The sequence below is a fragment of the Pundamilia nyererei genome, unplaced genomic scaffold (genome assembly GCF_000239375.1).
Source record: "Pundamilia nyererei isolate P.nyererei 1_Seehausen unplaced genomic scaffold, PunNye1.0 scaffold00041, whole genome shotgun sequence".
In the NCBI taxonomy this organism is placed as follows: domain Eukaryota; kingdom Metazoa; phylum Chordata; class Actinopteri; order Cichliformes; family Cichlidae; genus Pundamilia; species Pundamilia nyererei.
The window spans coordinates 1,534,663-1,551,099 of NW_005187442.1; the positions used below are offsets into that span (position 1 = coordinate 1,534,663).

A 16,437-nucleotide genomic window follows, 5' to 3' on the forward strand; every position below is an offset into this window, starting at 1 on the left:
AGGCCAAGAAATGTTTACTTTAAATAGGTTGTTTATTTTACGTGACATTTGAGTTTGGTATTCAGTTGTTTTTGTTTTTTGCATTAGATTATTGATAAGTTAAACTAACTGACAAACTAGTTGCTGTTTTATTTACTTCTTATAAGATAACTTCTTTGTTGTAGTTCCCCCGTTGGGCGTCTTTGGTGTGATCAGCCAGTATTTAAGTTCCCTTTTCTTTTGTGTCTGATAGCTCAGTTATATTTTCAGTCTGGTTTTGTGTTGTAGTTACTTTACCCTCATGCCTAACCAGCTGAGTCCCTCACAGTCTGTGTTTTTACCCCTTTTGGAGTATTTTGGAGACAAATGATGGACTTTGTTCTCCACTTCAGGTTGACATTGTTTTGTTGATTTAGATCATAAATGCTTAGAATAAATAAGCTAATAAATGATGCATTATCACAACATTTGCACAGAACAGTAGATTTAAGCTGCAATCTCTGCATGTCTTCCTTCATTGCTTCCATGAACCGCCTTAGTGGCCTTCCGCTTTTCCTCCTGCCTGTTAGCTTCATCTTCAACATTCCACCATCCCTGCTCTGTGCATGTTGAGACTACCGCCGCCTCCTTACACTCTCCTGCATCTGCTTCCTAATCTCACCATAGTTGACAATGTGGTCTGCAATCATCACAATCCATGGAAACTCCAGCCTGACATTGTCCTTTAACCTCTTCATCACAATAGCAAAGAAGAAAGGCTCAGGACCATCCCTGATGTAATCCCATGCCCAGGTTGAACCCTTCTGGTGCTGTGCAATACAGCAAATGTTGGTATAGAGCCAATAATAAGTAAATACAGGGTTATACCAATACTGATACTGACACTTTTAATATACCAAAGGCAGACAATATAGGGGAGAGCAGTGTGTCATCACTTATGAAATGACCACTAAAACACTGTGATGTTTTACTTTCCATGGCAACATACACTGAACTGAGGCTAGAAACAAAGTATCGATCCTATCAACCTAGTATCGATCTGATAGTGATATCAGCATTGGTATCGATGCTATCGATATTTCGATCGGCCCGCCCATCTCTTCCTTCTGCCACTCCTACGCATACCTCACCACTATCTTGCTCATAACAAATGAATGTCAGGACTTTGGGATAAAGTATATCTGAATTCCACTTAAAGTAATACTTTGGCATTTTTCGCGGCCCGATTGGCTTTTGGGCCCTCATGTTGCCATATTTCTTTTAATTTTTATTTTGTAAAGAAAGAAACGTAATCGTCCCTGGAGACAGTGTGTGTCGAGAAGTGAAGGCTTATCTGTATTTTTTTCAAGGGCACAAAGCTGCGGCTCCCACTTCGTTTCTCAGCCGCTGCATTCAGCACTAAAACTCCTTTCCTCTGGAGCGGTCTCCGTCAGCGTCTCGCGGATGCGGGACTTTGTGGAGCAATCAGTGGACTCGAGTTCTCTGACGTCACCGCTGCTGAGAGAGAGCGTTCGGGGCATCAGCAGCAGGCTAGCTGGCTAACTGCGGCTAACGTCAGCTATGGTCCACCACCATTGTCTCATTTCTGAAATAAACAACTCATTGGAACCGCTCGCATAGCTCGGAGTACGCCGGGAGCATGGGGACCGCTTGGATTTTACACTCTAGCCGAAATCGCGATAGCGCACAGGAGCGAGGTGAGAGAGGCTTGCTACCTAACCGTTATCCATTGGTAAATGTGCTAGTTAGCTTGTTTACAGGACCACTGCAGTGAACACTGTGTGCTGGCGAGGGTACCTTCTAAATGGCTTATCTTATCTAACGTCAACTGAATATTCTGTGCTATCTGTGTTATGCTTTAGCTGTGATTCCAACTAACTACACTATAGTAGGTTCTGTCTTTAAAAAAAATCAGCTAGAGAAGGTTTGGGTTTTAAATGCTCCTTTGAGAGACGTGAGCTAACATTCACATATGAGCCACATGCTCCCGTCAGAGCACAGTAAGATGACCTGTATGTTCTGTGGATTCAGCATCACGAAGTTTGCAGTGTTTTGAAAGAGGAAACTGACCTGGTCTCTAAAAGCTGTCCCCTCTTTGCAGTGAAGTGCTTGCGACACTGATGCTAGCTGTAGGCTGTAGCTGAGAGCACTCAGGATGAGTGGGGCTGGAGAGCACACAGACATCCTGTCGGTGGGAGACGTGGTCAGAGACAGATGGAAAGTGGTAAGTCCCACTTTAGAAGGAAGAAAAATCACGCTGGTTCATTTCTTCACTATAATACACTTGTTCCGACATTGAGACTTGCCTTCCTTTTCAGGCCAGGAAGATAGGTGGAGGTGGGTTTGGGGAAATCTATGAGGTTCTGGATCAGCTGAGCCAGGCCACAGTGGCATTGAAGGTTGAGTCTGCTCAGCAGCCCAAGCAAGTGCTGAAGATGGAAGTGGCTGTGCTGAAGAAGCTTCAAGGTGAGTTATACTGTGCCAAATCACTGGCAGAGTAGCTGAAGTAATTCCTCGGCAGGGTGTTTTCTGCGCTTAAATGCATTTGGCACCCATCAGAGAGTTTTTGGGCTTCCACCAAAACATAAAGAAACAAAGGAAATTCACTAGGACTGCAATTTTTGAGGCATATTTGTTTGTGGAGGTGAATTTATTCCGGGTTAGACTACATTTGTGTTCATGAAATGACAAAAAAACGACAGGGAGATGCAGTCTTGTGTTGTCAGGTAACGCAGACTCTTTGTCTTAACTAAATGTAGACCATTCAAGATTAAGTGCAAAGTCACTCCCCACAGGCTCAGTTTGAAAAACCCTGTTTGGGGGAAAATAGTATGTAAAATGCCTTTTCTACCATTTCTTCTTAAAAATAGAATTTCTTTAATTCAATTAAACTTGTTATTTCATGTAAATGTGGGTCATCTAGAGCACACAACACTGCAAAAAATGTGGTGTATCAGAATCATGCTTTGTAGCTTGTTCAAACAGGAAAGTAATGGATGACTTGTGTATTATCTCTAAGGAAATGTCTAGGAATGTACCACTTCATCGATATTTGCCTGGTTGACTGCAGTTGGTTCATTGGTAAATGACATGACATTCAGAAATGGCACTGGCTTTTTTTCTGTGGTCTCCTGTCGTTTTTGCAGTCTTTATAAAGGGTGTGATACAAAGCTGAGATAATTCTTCTTTTCCCCTTGTGCAAAATAGAATATGTAACAGAAATGCAAACTATACAAAAAGAAGAAGAGCAAATTTTTGTTTTGTACATTGGCTTTTGTACATTACAATTATTATTACAAATAATCGGTGCTGGAAAATATGTATTACTGAAAGAAATGTGTATATATATATTTTATATACTATATATATTTATTTGCTTTTATAAAAATATATACCGTATACAGTATAATTCTAATAAATAATAATAAAAAATAGATATCTTTGTTCAGATTTACTAAGACAGGCTGCAGGCATAAAAATGCGCAGATGATGGAAGGGTGTAAAATTCTTCGGGTGGTCTACTAACAATGCAGTAAATTCATTTTCAGCTCATTTAAGTAATGACCAGCAATCTTCCAACAGCACTGCAAATTAGCAGCTCATACATGAGGGAGCGAGTACTCTACTAACAAAAATGATACAGTGTAACACAGTTTTACACATTTTCTTTATATCATAGAAATTTAGACCAATGATAGGCAGCTGAAGGAGAATCATCTTGTTTTTGATATAATGGCTAACTCTTCTCATCTATCTTAGAGGTTGAGACAGCTGTGCTCTGTATACGTCTGACAGCTCAAGTGGTGCAGAACTTTTTCTCGATCTCTGTGTGAAGCTGAAATCTGTCAGTAACAGCTGACCTGTACGACATGTAGAGGAGCAGAAAACTTTATTTGCTGTCACATCCTGACCCATACACATATTGAACTTACTGTTGATTCTTACTGTCAATGTGCTCTCTGCGTTTTTTTTCTGCCTGCCACATGAGGCTACAGTCAGTATTGCATGGCGTAGGAGTCAGACGGGAATCCAACACATTTCAGATGCGTCCTGTTAATTGCTTCATTTTCTCTGACATTTTAATATTGCGTGTCGTAGATCTGTTACTAGGGAGCAAAATAAAAAACTACATTGGAGTCGATTTGTAATGGAGCAGAGCGCTGTATGCAAACACACTCATCTGTGTGTTGAAATATGAATTAAAAACCCGAAACACTGTAAACACATTGCTGACTGTATAAAGTAAGTTGGCTGTCTGTTATACCCAATACACGACACAACCTTGTACAGTGATGAGCCACCTCTAATTCCTTTATATTTTGGTAGGGAAATGGGTATGCTTTCACTGCAATGGCAGTGTGTTTGACATCATTGTCGTGGTAACAAATAAAGTCATTGCCAATCAAATACTTCCCAGATGATGGATCAAAACCTCTTTCCTGATCTTCTCTATACATATTGATGATAATTGGATTAATCACTCCATAAGACCAGTTACCAGACGTGTTGATTTGGGCTGGTATTTCTTTTTAGCCTGCCTTCTTTTGTTCTCCACTTATCCAGTTTCCTTAGATTTTTCTAAGGACACGCTTAACACCATGCAAATGTGCCAAATTATCAGCTAACAGTTCTTTGGGAATCACCGTTTGGTTTTTATCAAACTGTGTTATCTTTGACGTTTTTCCTTGAGTCAGCTAAAAACATTGGAATGAGTCATGTTTTTTGCAAAAGGCTGCTAGTATCAAAATGCCTAAAGATGCATTTTAAGAACTGGTTCTTTGCTGACTTTTCTGTTATGTGGAGACAGCTCTGGTGCTTTTTTTATATGCAAACAAAAATAAAAATCATTCCTTTGATAATGGGCTGGTAAAAAGTCTAGATGGAAAATGAGTGGAAAAGCAACCAATGTCCAAAGATGAATTTTGAAAGAACTTCAAAAATCCTGGAGAAATATTGCTCTAAAAAATAAAAGAAAGCCTGACTCATTTGAAGCAAAAAATAAAGAAATGAGTGGTGGCTCAAGACTTTTGCACAGCACTGTATATCTTGTATAGGGATCTAATCCTTTGATGGGCTTGGCTCTAAACATGTTCAGCGTGAGACTAGGTAAAGAGCTGCAAGGCACACACAGATTTGAGTCATCCACCCTTGCTAGGTGTGCGCTTGTTCTCGTAACACATTCCCTGTCATTCGAATAAATTCAGATTCGCAGAAGCAACAATCACAATCACGGACATGGTATAAAACACGCTTTTTTCTGTGTTAAATTTAGCACAATTTGCAGTAACTTTCCAGCCATAAATCGCATTAATAGCTTAAATTACTCTCTGCCAGTGTTGGTCAAGTTACTTAAAAAAAGTAATCAGTAACTAATTACTGATTACTTCCCCCCCAAAAGTAATCCTGTTACTTTACTGATTAATTATTTTCAAAAGTAATTAGTTACTTAGTTACTTTTTAAAAAACACGATTTACAACCTGAATAGGTGATAAAGCAATAGATCTTACAGCCCAATTCTACTTTTTCTGCATAATCCATCATACAAAATGTAATCAAATCTCTTTTTAAAACTTGTTTTATTAGTTTTAATCTTTATGCATCAAGCAAAAATGTAATTATACGCAACATTCTCTGACTGGAAGAAATTTGTTTAACATTTAAACCTTTTTTCTGCACATTCCAGCACATAAACTCACACTTACACTCAGTCTTTCAAATAGATGCAAGTAAAACACAGCAGAAAATAAATAAAATCAAACACTAGCGGTCCTGTTGCTCTATTTTCACCTGTAAAGCAGGAGTAGGGTAGGCGGAGGTTTACCCTGGTGCAGGTGTGCTGCAGCGGTCAGTTTCCCATTACGTGGTAGCGCACTTGGTGCTTGCTCGGAAGTTTAGGGGGTTTTTTTTGCTGTAAAAAGAAGTTTTCTTCCCACGCACAACGGACACTAATGTTTTTGTCACTTTTTATGGAATCAAACTCAAAGTAAGGTCAGTACTTCCACGCTTTAAACGCTGCACGCTCATACTCTCTCCCGCACTCGATATATTATCCATTGTTGATCTGCACACAGCTGTTGTCACAAACGTCGCACTCGCCTACGTCACTGTCATGAGACATTCTCGCAAAAAAATCACGGTTTTAGTAACGCAGTAACGCAGCGTGCTTACGGGAAAGTAACGGTAATCTAATTACCGTGTTTGCAATAGTAATCCCTTACTTTACTCGTTACTTGAAAAAAGTAATCAGATTACAGTAAGGCGTTACTGCCCATCTCTGTTCTCTGCCCCCCAAATTTTCTGGAGCAAAAGTAGCACTGACTCTGAACCTTATTAGTAAATCCTGATGGTAGTTTTTCAACACCAAATAGGGGTTTGAACATGAAGATGGGCAAAGCTGAAACTGTATAAATCTTTCTTTCACAGGCAAGGACCACGTGTGTCGCTTTGTGGGCTGTGGTAGGAATGATCGCTTCAACTATGTGGTGATGGAACTCCAGGTAAGAGCCTTGCAAATCAGCAGTAGTTTATTTAATCTGTTCTACTTCTTGAATTTGACGGTGTTGACTTTCTCTCTGAAGGGAAGGAACCTTGCAGATTTGCGCAGAACGATGACCCGCGGCACCTTTTCCGTCTCCACAACTTTAAGACTTGGCAAGCAGATTTTAGAGGCCATTGAAAGCATCCATTCTGTCGGCTTCCTGCACCGTGACATTAAACCAGTAAGTCGACCGTTGGGTTAGATCTTGTTTTATTTGAATATCACAAAAAGAAACTTTTAAACTTGTTTGTTTCTGTTAAAATTGTAGTCAAACTTTGCGATGGGAAGACTAGCCAGCACCTGCAGGTGCTGCTACATGCTCGATTTTGGTTTGGCCCGTCAGTTCACCAACTCCAGCCAGGAAGTCCGTCCAGTAAGTACTCTGTGCCGATTATACTAGAACATAGTTGGGCTTTTAATCATAAAGGTACTTATATACATAAAATTATATGCTGAGAAATGGTTTTATAGCATAGTCTGCCAGCTGTTAAATTTTTTTTTTTTTTTGGAAATTGATTTTAAATAGTGCCCAAAATAAATCAAAAAGAAGTTAGAAATGCATCACCCATGTTCTGTATATAAAAGTGCCAGTATGTATGTACACACGTAGACTCCCTGTGTAATGTTGTGCAGTTTAAAATCCTAACTTGATGTTAAACAAAAAAATATTGCTCTAGAGCACCAGAGCGTGATCCAGGTGTAATCTAGGGATTACAGAGTCAGAGGTATACATTAGAGTTCACACACAACTGCTGCTTTAACTCAGCATGTCATCATGTGACGTGAGCCTGGGACTCCACACTCAGAGCTAAAGTGTGTTACTTATGAGTTTTAAATGTGGTTTTAGCTTTGTGCTTGCTTTACATTTACACCCGTTTATCACTATCACTCTGCCAAATATCTCTTTTCTTTCAGCCTCGTCCCGTGGCAGGCTTCAGAGGAACTGTGCGATACGCTTCAATCAATGCTCACAAGAATAAGGTGAGCTTGCACTGTAGATGTATTGAGCACATCGATTATATGGAAGTTGGATGTAGCCCCTGAGTCTGAAAAGTGAAGTGCCTTAAACTTAGCTTCTCTTTAATGGCCAGCAGGGGGCGACTCCTGTTGTTACAAAATAGAGTTTGGGTTGTATAGAAGTCTATGGGAAAACAGACCTTGCCTCCTTCGCTCTGTGACCTCATCTTATCTTCCCTAACGAGTTAATGACCCAGTGGCTGGTTTCAGATCATAATGAATAAAACATGAAGTTTGTCAGTCTAAGAGTCAGAAAAGAGGGTTGTCTGGAATATGCTCAAATCATGTCTCAGATCCAGTTTTAAGAATCCAGTACGTGAATATGGTGAAAATTGCTCAAATTGGGGCTTCATAACAGAACTTCACTAATCATATGGTGACATCACAGTGGCAGTGAGGAAACACTATTCCTGAGTATATACGTCTAGTTTTGGGAGCATATGTGTTTGTCATAGACATGGCAGGAAAGTCAAAATCCCTGCTGGCATTAGGTCCAATTTTACCCTTTAACCCCCGTGCCCCTTTTTCTTGTGTCCAAATTTGCAGGAAATGGGTCGTCACGATGACCTGTGGTCGCTCTTCTACATGCTGGTAGAATTTATGGTTGGTCAGCTTCCCTGGAGAAAAATTAAGGACAAAGTATGTGCCTCAGTGACTTCATTACTACATTTTAGCAATACACTGTAAGGTCATCCTCTCACTCTTTTCCCTCCTGTCTTCCCAGGAGCAAGTAGGAAATCTAAAAGAGACATACGATCATCGACTCATGCTGAAGCACCTTCCCTCAGAGTTTAGTACCTTCTTGGAGCACATCATGACCTTGGACTATTACACTAAGCCTGACTATCAGGTTGGCATTCACTCCCTTGTTTGGCTTATTTTGCATGTGCTGTTTTTTCTTCTGCAACTGTAAAATGCTGATGCATGTGTTTTCTTTTTATTCTCCGTGACAGCTCCTGATGTCAGTGTTCGAGAATGCCATGAAGAGCCACAACGTGCTGGAGAATGACCCCTATGACTGGGAGAAATGTGATTCAGAGGATATGCTGACCATCACTGCCGCAGCAACCACTGCTCAGCAGCTCACCCGCCTCACGCCAGCATACTTAGGGTACGTGTTTGAAATGCCGTAGGTCCATCGTTTAACTCACACTTCCTTCACACTCGGTTGGGTATGCGCTCAGTTATATAGCTGCAGCTTTTTTTAGACTCGAAATCTGCACAGTCAGATATCCCTGAGAAATCACTGCTCTAAATTATGTTATGGGAACGAGTTGCAAGGTGACCTTCCGGTCTCTTCCACAGCATGGCCAATGCTTCAGTGCTGCCAGGCGAGCTGCAGAGGGAGAACACTGAGGATGTCCTGCAAGGGGAGCGCCTCAGTGACGCTGACAACTGCCCCCCGATCCCCACGCCGACCACCCCTGGTGCAGACGTATGGGAAGAGATGGACCGTAACAAAAACCATAAACACGCTCAGCCAATGATCAGGAAGGTCAGTGGAATGTACTTTAATGTAAAGTATGCTCTTACCTCGGGATGTAATACTCATACAGTACTGCTGCTCTTTTGTGCTGTCGGGTGGATCATTTTGCAACACTACGCTGGCTGCTCATGCCCCCCAGTCATCACACATCATCACAGAGTGTTTCCCATAAATATGATTTAAGAATACATTTATTTTTCAATGAGAAAAGCTCTCTCTGACCTCTGCTCCTACATCTTCCTCTGCTAAACTTTGGTTGAAATTGCTCACTGTCTTCCTGACGAATTGGTAAAAAAGAAACTACTTGGGCTGCCTTCCCCTCTTTTTAAAGTGTCTTGCTACAGTTTCTGAAACTCCTTCTTCCTCTTTCTTTTTTTTCCCCAGGTTGTGAGTGAGGATGAACACAGTCAGAACCAGGGAAACCAAAGTCCAAACACCGGCTCCATGCAGAGCTCACCTAGACGGGTGCGTTCAGAAACAATGTTTTTGGAACGGGCTGCACCGTTGCTCCGGAGGATGAGACACAGCCAGAGCTTGGCTTTTGAAAAGAGGCTCGGACCAGAACCCAAGCCCACCATTGAGCGATTCCTTGAGGCCTAGTCAGTAATTAAAAATTGCAATTAAACAAAAGCTTCAGCCTTTATGCAGACACATTCTTACCTTAATGCTTACAATGTGTCATTTCAGCCTGGGCAAACAGCGGCCTGTCCTTTCTCACGTTGGAGAAAAGTCAATTCCTGAAAAAGGCCCTGAGCAGCAGATGTCTTCCTGCAATGAAGAGCGCTCTGGCACAGCAACCCCCGACCCAGAGGAAGCCGCAGCAAGCAGCGGCTTTGTTGCTGTAAACTTTAGTCCTGTGCCTCAAGAGGGAGACTCTCAGGAGTGGGTGATGCTGGAGCTAGAGCAAGGATCTGGAGGAAGCAAGCCAGCAGCAGAAGCATCACACGAGGGCAAGCCCGGGTCTCACATTGCTGCTGACACGGAGAACCACTCGTCCGAGCGGCAGGATGGCCAGTCCACCGGTGTGCCCAGCAGCCCTGTGCTGTCACAGATGGCCATGCCTGGCACGTGGTTACTGGGACACAGAAGGCTGCCGGGCATGCTGGGACAAATGCCTTCAGTCATTATGGGAAGGTCCCAGATGGAGCAGGTAGGAATAACAATAATCTTGTTGTACATTAACTGAGATCAACACAGGGGAGATGAATTTGACTAAACAGGTTCAACTTAAGGCTGACTTCACAAAGAGTTTCCACAGTTGCTATGCAAATGTAGATGCAATTTGAATGTTGGATGGATAATTTTAAGAATAAAATTTAACAGCGTACAACAGAAAAGAAATATCCAGTTATTACATGCAAGGTTAATATTATATCAGTTAGCTATTGTCTTTAATCTTAAATGTTATTCCCATCTAATAATCATCTAATTCCCTTCAGTCCTCCAGCTGTGCGCCACAATCACCTGTACAGGAGAGGAGTGATGCAATACCTCTAGAGGCACCATGTGCTAAATCTGAGGAAGGGAAGTTGGACTTGGCTCCTGTCCCAAGCCTTGCCAAAGGCCCCACAGCTCATCTGGCCAACGACAGAGACCCAGAGAGCGATTCTGGTCTGCCCGATCGCTCATCGGAGCCGAATCAGCAGCCTCAAGCCGATACCGTGGGCGGTGCTGTGGAGAGCACAGTCACCGTGTCCTCCTCGCCGCCTCCTGCTCTGCTCAAACGAAGGGACTCTCCCTCATCGCCAAGGTTGAGTCGAATCCCTGTCCGAGATCCCAGCAACCCCCTGGACTCTCCGAGCAGGGACTTGAACATAGAGAAGCGTAACCGCTGGAGCAGTCCCATCCCTGGCTCCCCCACCCACTCACCCTCTCCATCTCTGTCCTGTGACAACCTCCCCTCCGCCCTGCCCAGAGACAGGCTCTCCTCAGACCGAGGCTCCAGATCCGACTGTGCAGGAGAAGACCCTCTCTCGCTGTCCTTGTCATCATGCAGTAAAAGTAAAATCCCACGTCCTGTGAGTGCCACGTTTGTGCCGGAGCAACTCACTAGCAGGTTTCTGCCCCGGCCACCTCCTGGGAAACCGCCCATCCGCCCATGTGTAGACAACAGGTATGTGGTCCAAACTGGGGAAATGTGATACAATCATTGTTTCCCAGTAGTTTTTTTTTCTCACCTGCCCAAGAAAGTGAAATGATCTATAATTGATGTACTACTAATAATAATCCACTCATTCCTGTTCTGAATGTTCAGCTGCTGCTAACCAGTTAACTCTAAACTCTGAACCAGTAAGCAGTAAAATGTGCAAATGTCTGATGTGATTTGTGTGTAACTTTTGAGGACTCATGAAGGCCCGCTCTAATCCACACACAAGTACGAAGCAATTTGACCAAACATAAAATTAATTTACAAATGCATACGATTTTACGATGCATGCGCACGTGGAGATTTGAGACTAATTTCATGCTGCCGGCTTCGGACAGATCCATGAATGTACGCAGTAGTCAACTCCCAGTGTAAAACTGGGACATCTGGGCAATACATAACTGTATATCTTAACACAGCAGAGACAAAACAGAGTTGTCAACAAAAGTGACAAAAGAAATTAAACTACAGCCTTACATTAAAAAAAATCAACTATATGATTCTGTTTGGGAACATTGAGTTTTAAAAAAAGTGAAAATAGGGCAAATAATGATCCTTTTTTTCTTTGACTGCACAAAAATCAAAGCATCCATCCGTCATATTAAGTCTGTTTGAAAACAAACAACAACAAAAGGATGGACACTGCCAATAGGATAAGCATACAATGAAACTGGAAGCACTGCTGAACTTTGTGTATACAGACAAACATAAACAATCATACTATTAAAATAACAGAATAATAAAAAGTAGGTTCTTTGCTATAATAAATTAGAACGATAAATAAATATGTAATAATCCTAATGATAGCAGCTAATACTAATACACAGTAATTCAAATAGCTGCTGAGAATTAGTTTTGTTTTTTTGTTTTTTTTGCAGACGGCAGCGGTTAAGGGTGCGTGCCAGCAGCACCAGCGACGCAGACTTCCTGGCGAGCCTGACCCAGCTGATGCAGGACCGCAGCGGGATGCTCTTCAGCCCGCCTCCTTGCCCTCGCAGCTCATCTTCCTCCCTACAGCGTTCGCTCAGCTCCTCCCCGTCCCGGGAGCTCCGCGACGGCGGGGCACTGCAGGGCCGTAGCCGCTCTCCGTCTAGCTTATCTGGCTCCCCTCCTCGGCACGCTCACCCTCCGGACAGGTCTGGCGGGCTGGGTCAGTGGAGCCACGGCTCCAGAGGAAGGGGTTCAATCTACGAGGGTAAAGGCTCCGGCAAAGTGACTTGATGTGGCCGTGTTTCCACACAAATGACTGATCCGTATCGTGCAACTTGTAGCGAGAGGCTGCCTCACATCCAGTCACCCCGATAGCATGTGTAAATATGGTATTTACTCAAGGGAATGTACTGTATGTAATGTAAAATGTATGATAAATTGTATTTATTTATTTATTCATTCATTCCTTGGATGTGTCTCTCAGAATACTTGACTTTGGTGGCTTGATACCTGCAGCAGAAACACAAATAGTGAGAAAATCTTGAGATTGCCAACTTTTACCTCTCATATCACTACACTCTCTTAACACTCCATATAGGCCTACTATGAGACCAAAAAGGTTATGTTTAATACTTGAGGGATGTAAAGAAACCTAAAATAAAGTAATGCTAATTGTAGATATGTACCATTAGGAAAATGGTATACACTAATAGAGACCATGTACTCACATTTAGAACACTACAGTAGTAAACAACACCACAAGCAGCACACAGACATCAGCATTCATGTATAGAAGCAGGGCATGCAGTCCCATATTGACCTCACTCCTGTAAAACTGCTAGATTAATTATAGTATGTAACAATGAATTGCTCATTTTGGCATATCAGAGTGTAATAGTGTGCTCTTACTTTGCTATAAAGTATTTAACATGCAGAAGGCATCAGCATATTAGAATGTACATGTTTAAGTGCACTCATACTTTAGTATTGTAAACGTGCATGAGTGTCATTGCAAATGATTTCTGGGTTGTTTTTTTGTTTTTTTTATTTGTACAATCGGCTGAAGCATCTGCATTTTTATTGAGCTGCTTCTGATCAAAATACATCCATGACATAGACCAGCAATGACTTGGACTATTCCTTCTCATGAGTTTTAAATTGTATCTTGTTGTTGTGCTTCATGCTTATCTTAAAGACAGTTTTAATATAGTTTACATTATAAGTAAGTAAACAAATGACAGCTCCCCCACAAAAGGTTTTCCACCCCTTTACGTCTCTGCTTCTTGATAATTAACAGAATTTCTGCAAACAGTTTCTGTTAGAATCAGCCAGTTATCAGATAAGGGGGAAAGAATGCACAGATGAACCTCGACTGAGCACACTCAAGTGAAAAAGTGAGGTCAGACAACATCTAATATTTAGATAAAGGTAGATTAACTATACATCACACTGTGTGGTCTTTAAGATATGATGAGACCTGATTACCTGCATACAGTAGTTCGTGATACTGTGATGATCACGTTATCAGCTTAATACAGTACTTTTCTCTTGGAGTGGAGGCTTACTTGTTGTCCTAAAAGTAGAATGGAAGACAGAGACTTCAGCTATCACAGCCCTCTACTTAGTTGTGCTGCAACAGGACTTCCGGTGATGCACTGAACACTACAATTCCATTGATGTGCCATGATGTGATAATGTTTGTCTACTCAATCCCAGTTTGTGTTTTATCGTCATCTCTCTATGTTCTTTTCTTTCCTTTTCCCTCATCTCCCCCCTTGTTTATAGCAGAAAACCACCCCTCCCTAAGCCTGGTTCTGGTCTCTTCCTGTTAAAAGAGAGTTCTTCTTTTCCACTGTTGCCAAGTGTTTCCTCTTAAGGGATTGTGTGATTATTGGGATTTTCTCTCAAATATTGTAGGGTATTTGTTGGCTCCATATTTTAGTGGATTGCATGTTTGTTTGGTAAATGAAAGGTGGCAATATAAATTCAAGTGAACCAAAATGGAAATTTGCTGGCACCAGTGTACAACTTCAACAGTTCCATTAGTGAAAATGTCTTAACATTTAAATGCTAATTTTTTTTTTTTTTTTTGAGATTTAAAGTAAAATAAGTGTTCTGGATTCATAGCATCATCCAACATGCAGGAAAGTGTAAGAAGAAGCTTTATAGTATAAAATATGTTTATTTACAATATAAGGTAAGCTGACAGGTTTTATGTCATAATGAAAGGTCTTTAAAAGTTATGCATACATATATTCTGCTCTCCTCCAATTAGCATACAGTAGTTCATAAACAGCCAGGAACTGCACCAAATGTATGACATGCTTAATTATAGACGGACAAAACTTTGAGCGGATGACAAAAATGGTTGGAACCCTAAATGAGAAGCCAGCACCACACGAAACCTAAAAACCACAGGTTTCTTTTGAGGTCTAGAAGAGCGGCGCAGACTGTCTGGGGTCGTCTGGTAAAACGCTGATGGAGTCCTCCGCCTTTCCACACAGCATGCAGAGCATAGTGTACTCCTGGACAACACAGAAAAAGACCCGTAAAGTAACAGAATCCACAGTGTGAATCTCGACCGGTTTGGTGACGACAGCGCTACTTGCCTGATATTCATCGACAACAGAGAATGTGTATTCGTGCCTGGCGATGACGTGGTCACAGTTTTTACAAACATCTGGAAAGACAAACAGATGACGGCATTATTTTTAAACTTGCTTCTGGATGGGTTTTCCCACAGTCTGGAAGTAAAATAAAACGACAGCAAAAAAAAAAAAAAAAGACAGATTTACTATAAACTACTGTGTGTGACCATTTTGATTTAATAATAATAACAACACTATATCTAGGAGGAAAAGAAAGGAGGAAAGAAACTTGTTGCATCCTATTACAGTGCCACGCTCTGATTCGGTGAGCTCTTTAGAACGACCCATTCGCTCACAAATGTTTGTAAAGGCAGACTGCGAGGCTACGTGATTGATTTTACACATCTAAATTAAAATACTTAACATACTTTTGAATTCTAAATTAAGATTAAAACTAAATTAAGGACGTCATGTTTTCGGTGGGAGAAACGTTTCATCACTCATCCAAGTGACTTCTTTAGTCTCACCTGACTGCACGTTTCTTTAGAAAAAAATGCAAGTAATCTCTTTTAGCCCAAAATTCAGGCTTCAGACTGCCTGAAAACCCTCCATTTCAGGCATTTTCTTTCCCTAATCTTGGATCTGTATGTTGCCAGTGAGAGTGGATATCCATAATATGGTCACCTCAGACATCCCCAATCAGAAGAAGCTTGGCCTAAAAAGGGAGAGTCTGTTTTGTGTCATCCACTCATTTCATGCAGTAGATGAGGGCGCACCCAGGCCCAGCTTAAGATGAATGTGAATGAAATCAAAGCTACTCTAGTAGATTGCATACAGTTACAGAGCTGTACATGAGAGTAAGGAGTCGTCTTTAAAGACTTTCCACAAGCTTTTGGAATTTGGCTCTTATCCATCTACAAGAGCACTTATGTATCGTCCAGAGGTTATGGGATTTTCCATGGAACCCACTACGTGGAAAGGGAAATAAAAAATTGCAAGGACAGTTTTCTATAAGATGTCAGTGCAGCCATACAGGTCCTTCTCCAAACCTAACAGACTGCCTGGGAATACATAACAGTAGGTGGGGTGTGGGCCACATACTACCGCCCCATTGAAGTGCATTTTTATCTGGTGGCACTGCTATTATCTTCAGGTTTTCTCTTCTAGTTGGAGCACTGTTGGGAGAGACTAACGGTCATATGTGACGATCTCTTCTCCATCATCGTCCTCGGTGGCCTTGTTGCTGATCATCACGAAGTCCCTGTGATGGCAGTTGGCACAGCCCAGGTAGTTCATCAAGTAGGAGCCGTTCTCCAGACAAGTGTTACCCTGTGCGGGGAATAAAGCATTGCAAACATATTTTGGCTCCTTAACGTGATTCTTAAGTATTTTATCAGAGCATCACTGTTTGTTTTGGATTGTTTACCAAACGGAAGTGAGACAAACGTCACTCATAGCTAAGTGTAGCGTTAGCTGGACGGGGTACTTTAAGTTTAGTCACTCGGTATCATCAACTTACCCGGTCCGGATACTCTTTCTGCACACAGCCGTTGCACATTTTAACCAAATAAAATTTTAACTAATTAAAATAATTATAATTATTAAAGAAGAAAAAACGCCACACATACAGTAACACCCAGCTAACAAATATGTAGAAAAACCGCCTCTTCCGCACGGGACGGCGGTCTCTGTAGCCCAACCAGAGCTGTAAAACATCCTGAACGGCAGACATTGCTCGAAATCCTTCTACTT

The 16,437-nt window shown here is 41.7% G+C and overlaps 2 protein-coding genes across 2 annotated transcripts; one reads left to right on the top strand and one right to left on the bottom strand.

Annotated features, from left to right (window-relative positions):
• Positions 1 to 1,162: 1,162 nt before the first annotated feature.
• Positions 1,163 to 13,215, top strand: ttbk2b (tau tubulin kinase 2b). The gene is made up of 15 exons (XM_005731061.1): positions 1,163 to 1,676; positions 2,081 to 2,203; positions 2,298 to 2,445; positions 6,404 to 6,477; positions 6,559 to 6,699; positions 6,787 to 6,891; positions 7,434 to 7,499; positions 8,082 to 8,174; positions 8,260 to 8,385; positions 8,489 to 8,646; positions 8,841 to 9,030; positions 9,406 to 9,620; positions 9,709 to 10,171; positions 10,461 to 11,134; positions 12,046 to 13,215. The coding sequence occupies exons 2-15, from the start codon at positions 2,135 to 2,137 to the stop codon at positions 12,386 to 12,388; spliced, it is 2,865 nt and encodes a 954-aa protein (XP_005731118.1). The 5' UTR covers positions 1,163 to 1,676; positions 2,081 to 2,134; the 3' UTR covers positions 12,389 to 13,215.
• A 1,048-nt stretch (positions 13,216 to 14,263) lies between these two features.
• On the bottom strand, positions 14,264 to 16,425 carry churc1 (churchill domain containing 1). The gene is made up of 4 exons (XM_005731069.2): positions 16,205 to 16,425; positions 15,879 to 16,014; positions 14,707 to 14,777; positions 14,264 to 14,622 (listed from the first exon to the last, which is right to left on the bottom strand). Exons 1-4 carry the CDS (start codon positions 16,241 to 16,243, stop codon positions 14,530 to 14,532), a joined length of 339 nt encoding a protein of 112 aa, XP_005731126.1. The 5' UTR covers positions 16,244 to 16,425; the 3' UTR covers positions 14,264 to 14,529.
• Between the last annotated feature and the right edge of the window lie 12 nt (positions 16,426 to 16,437).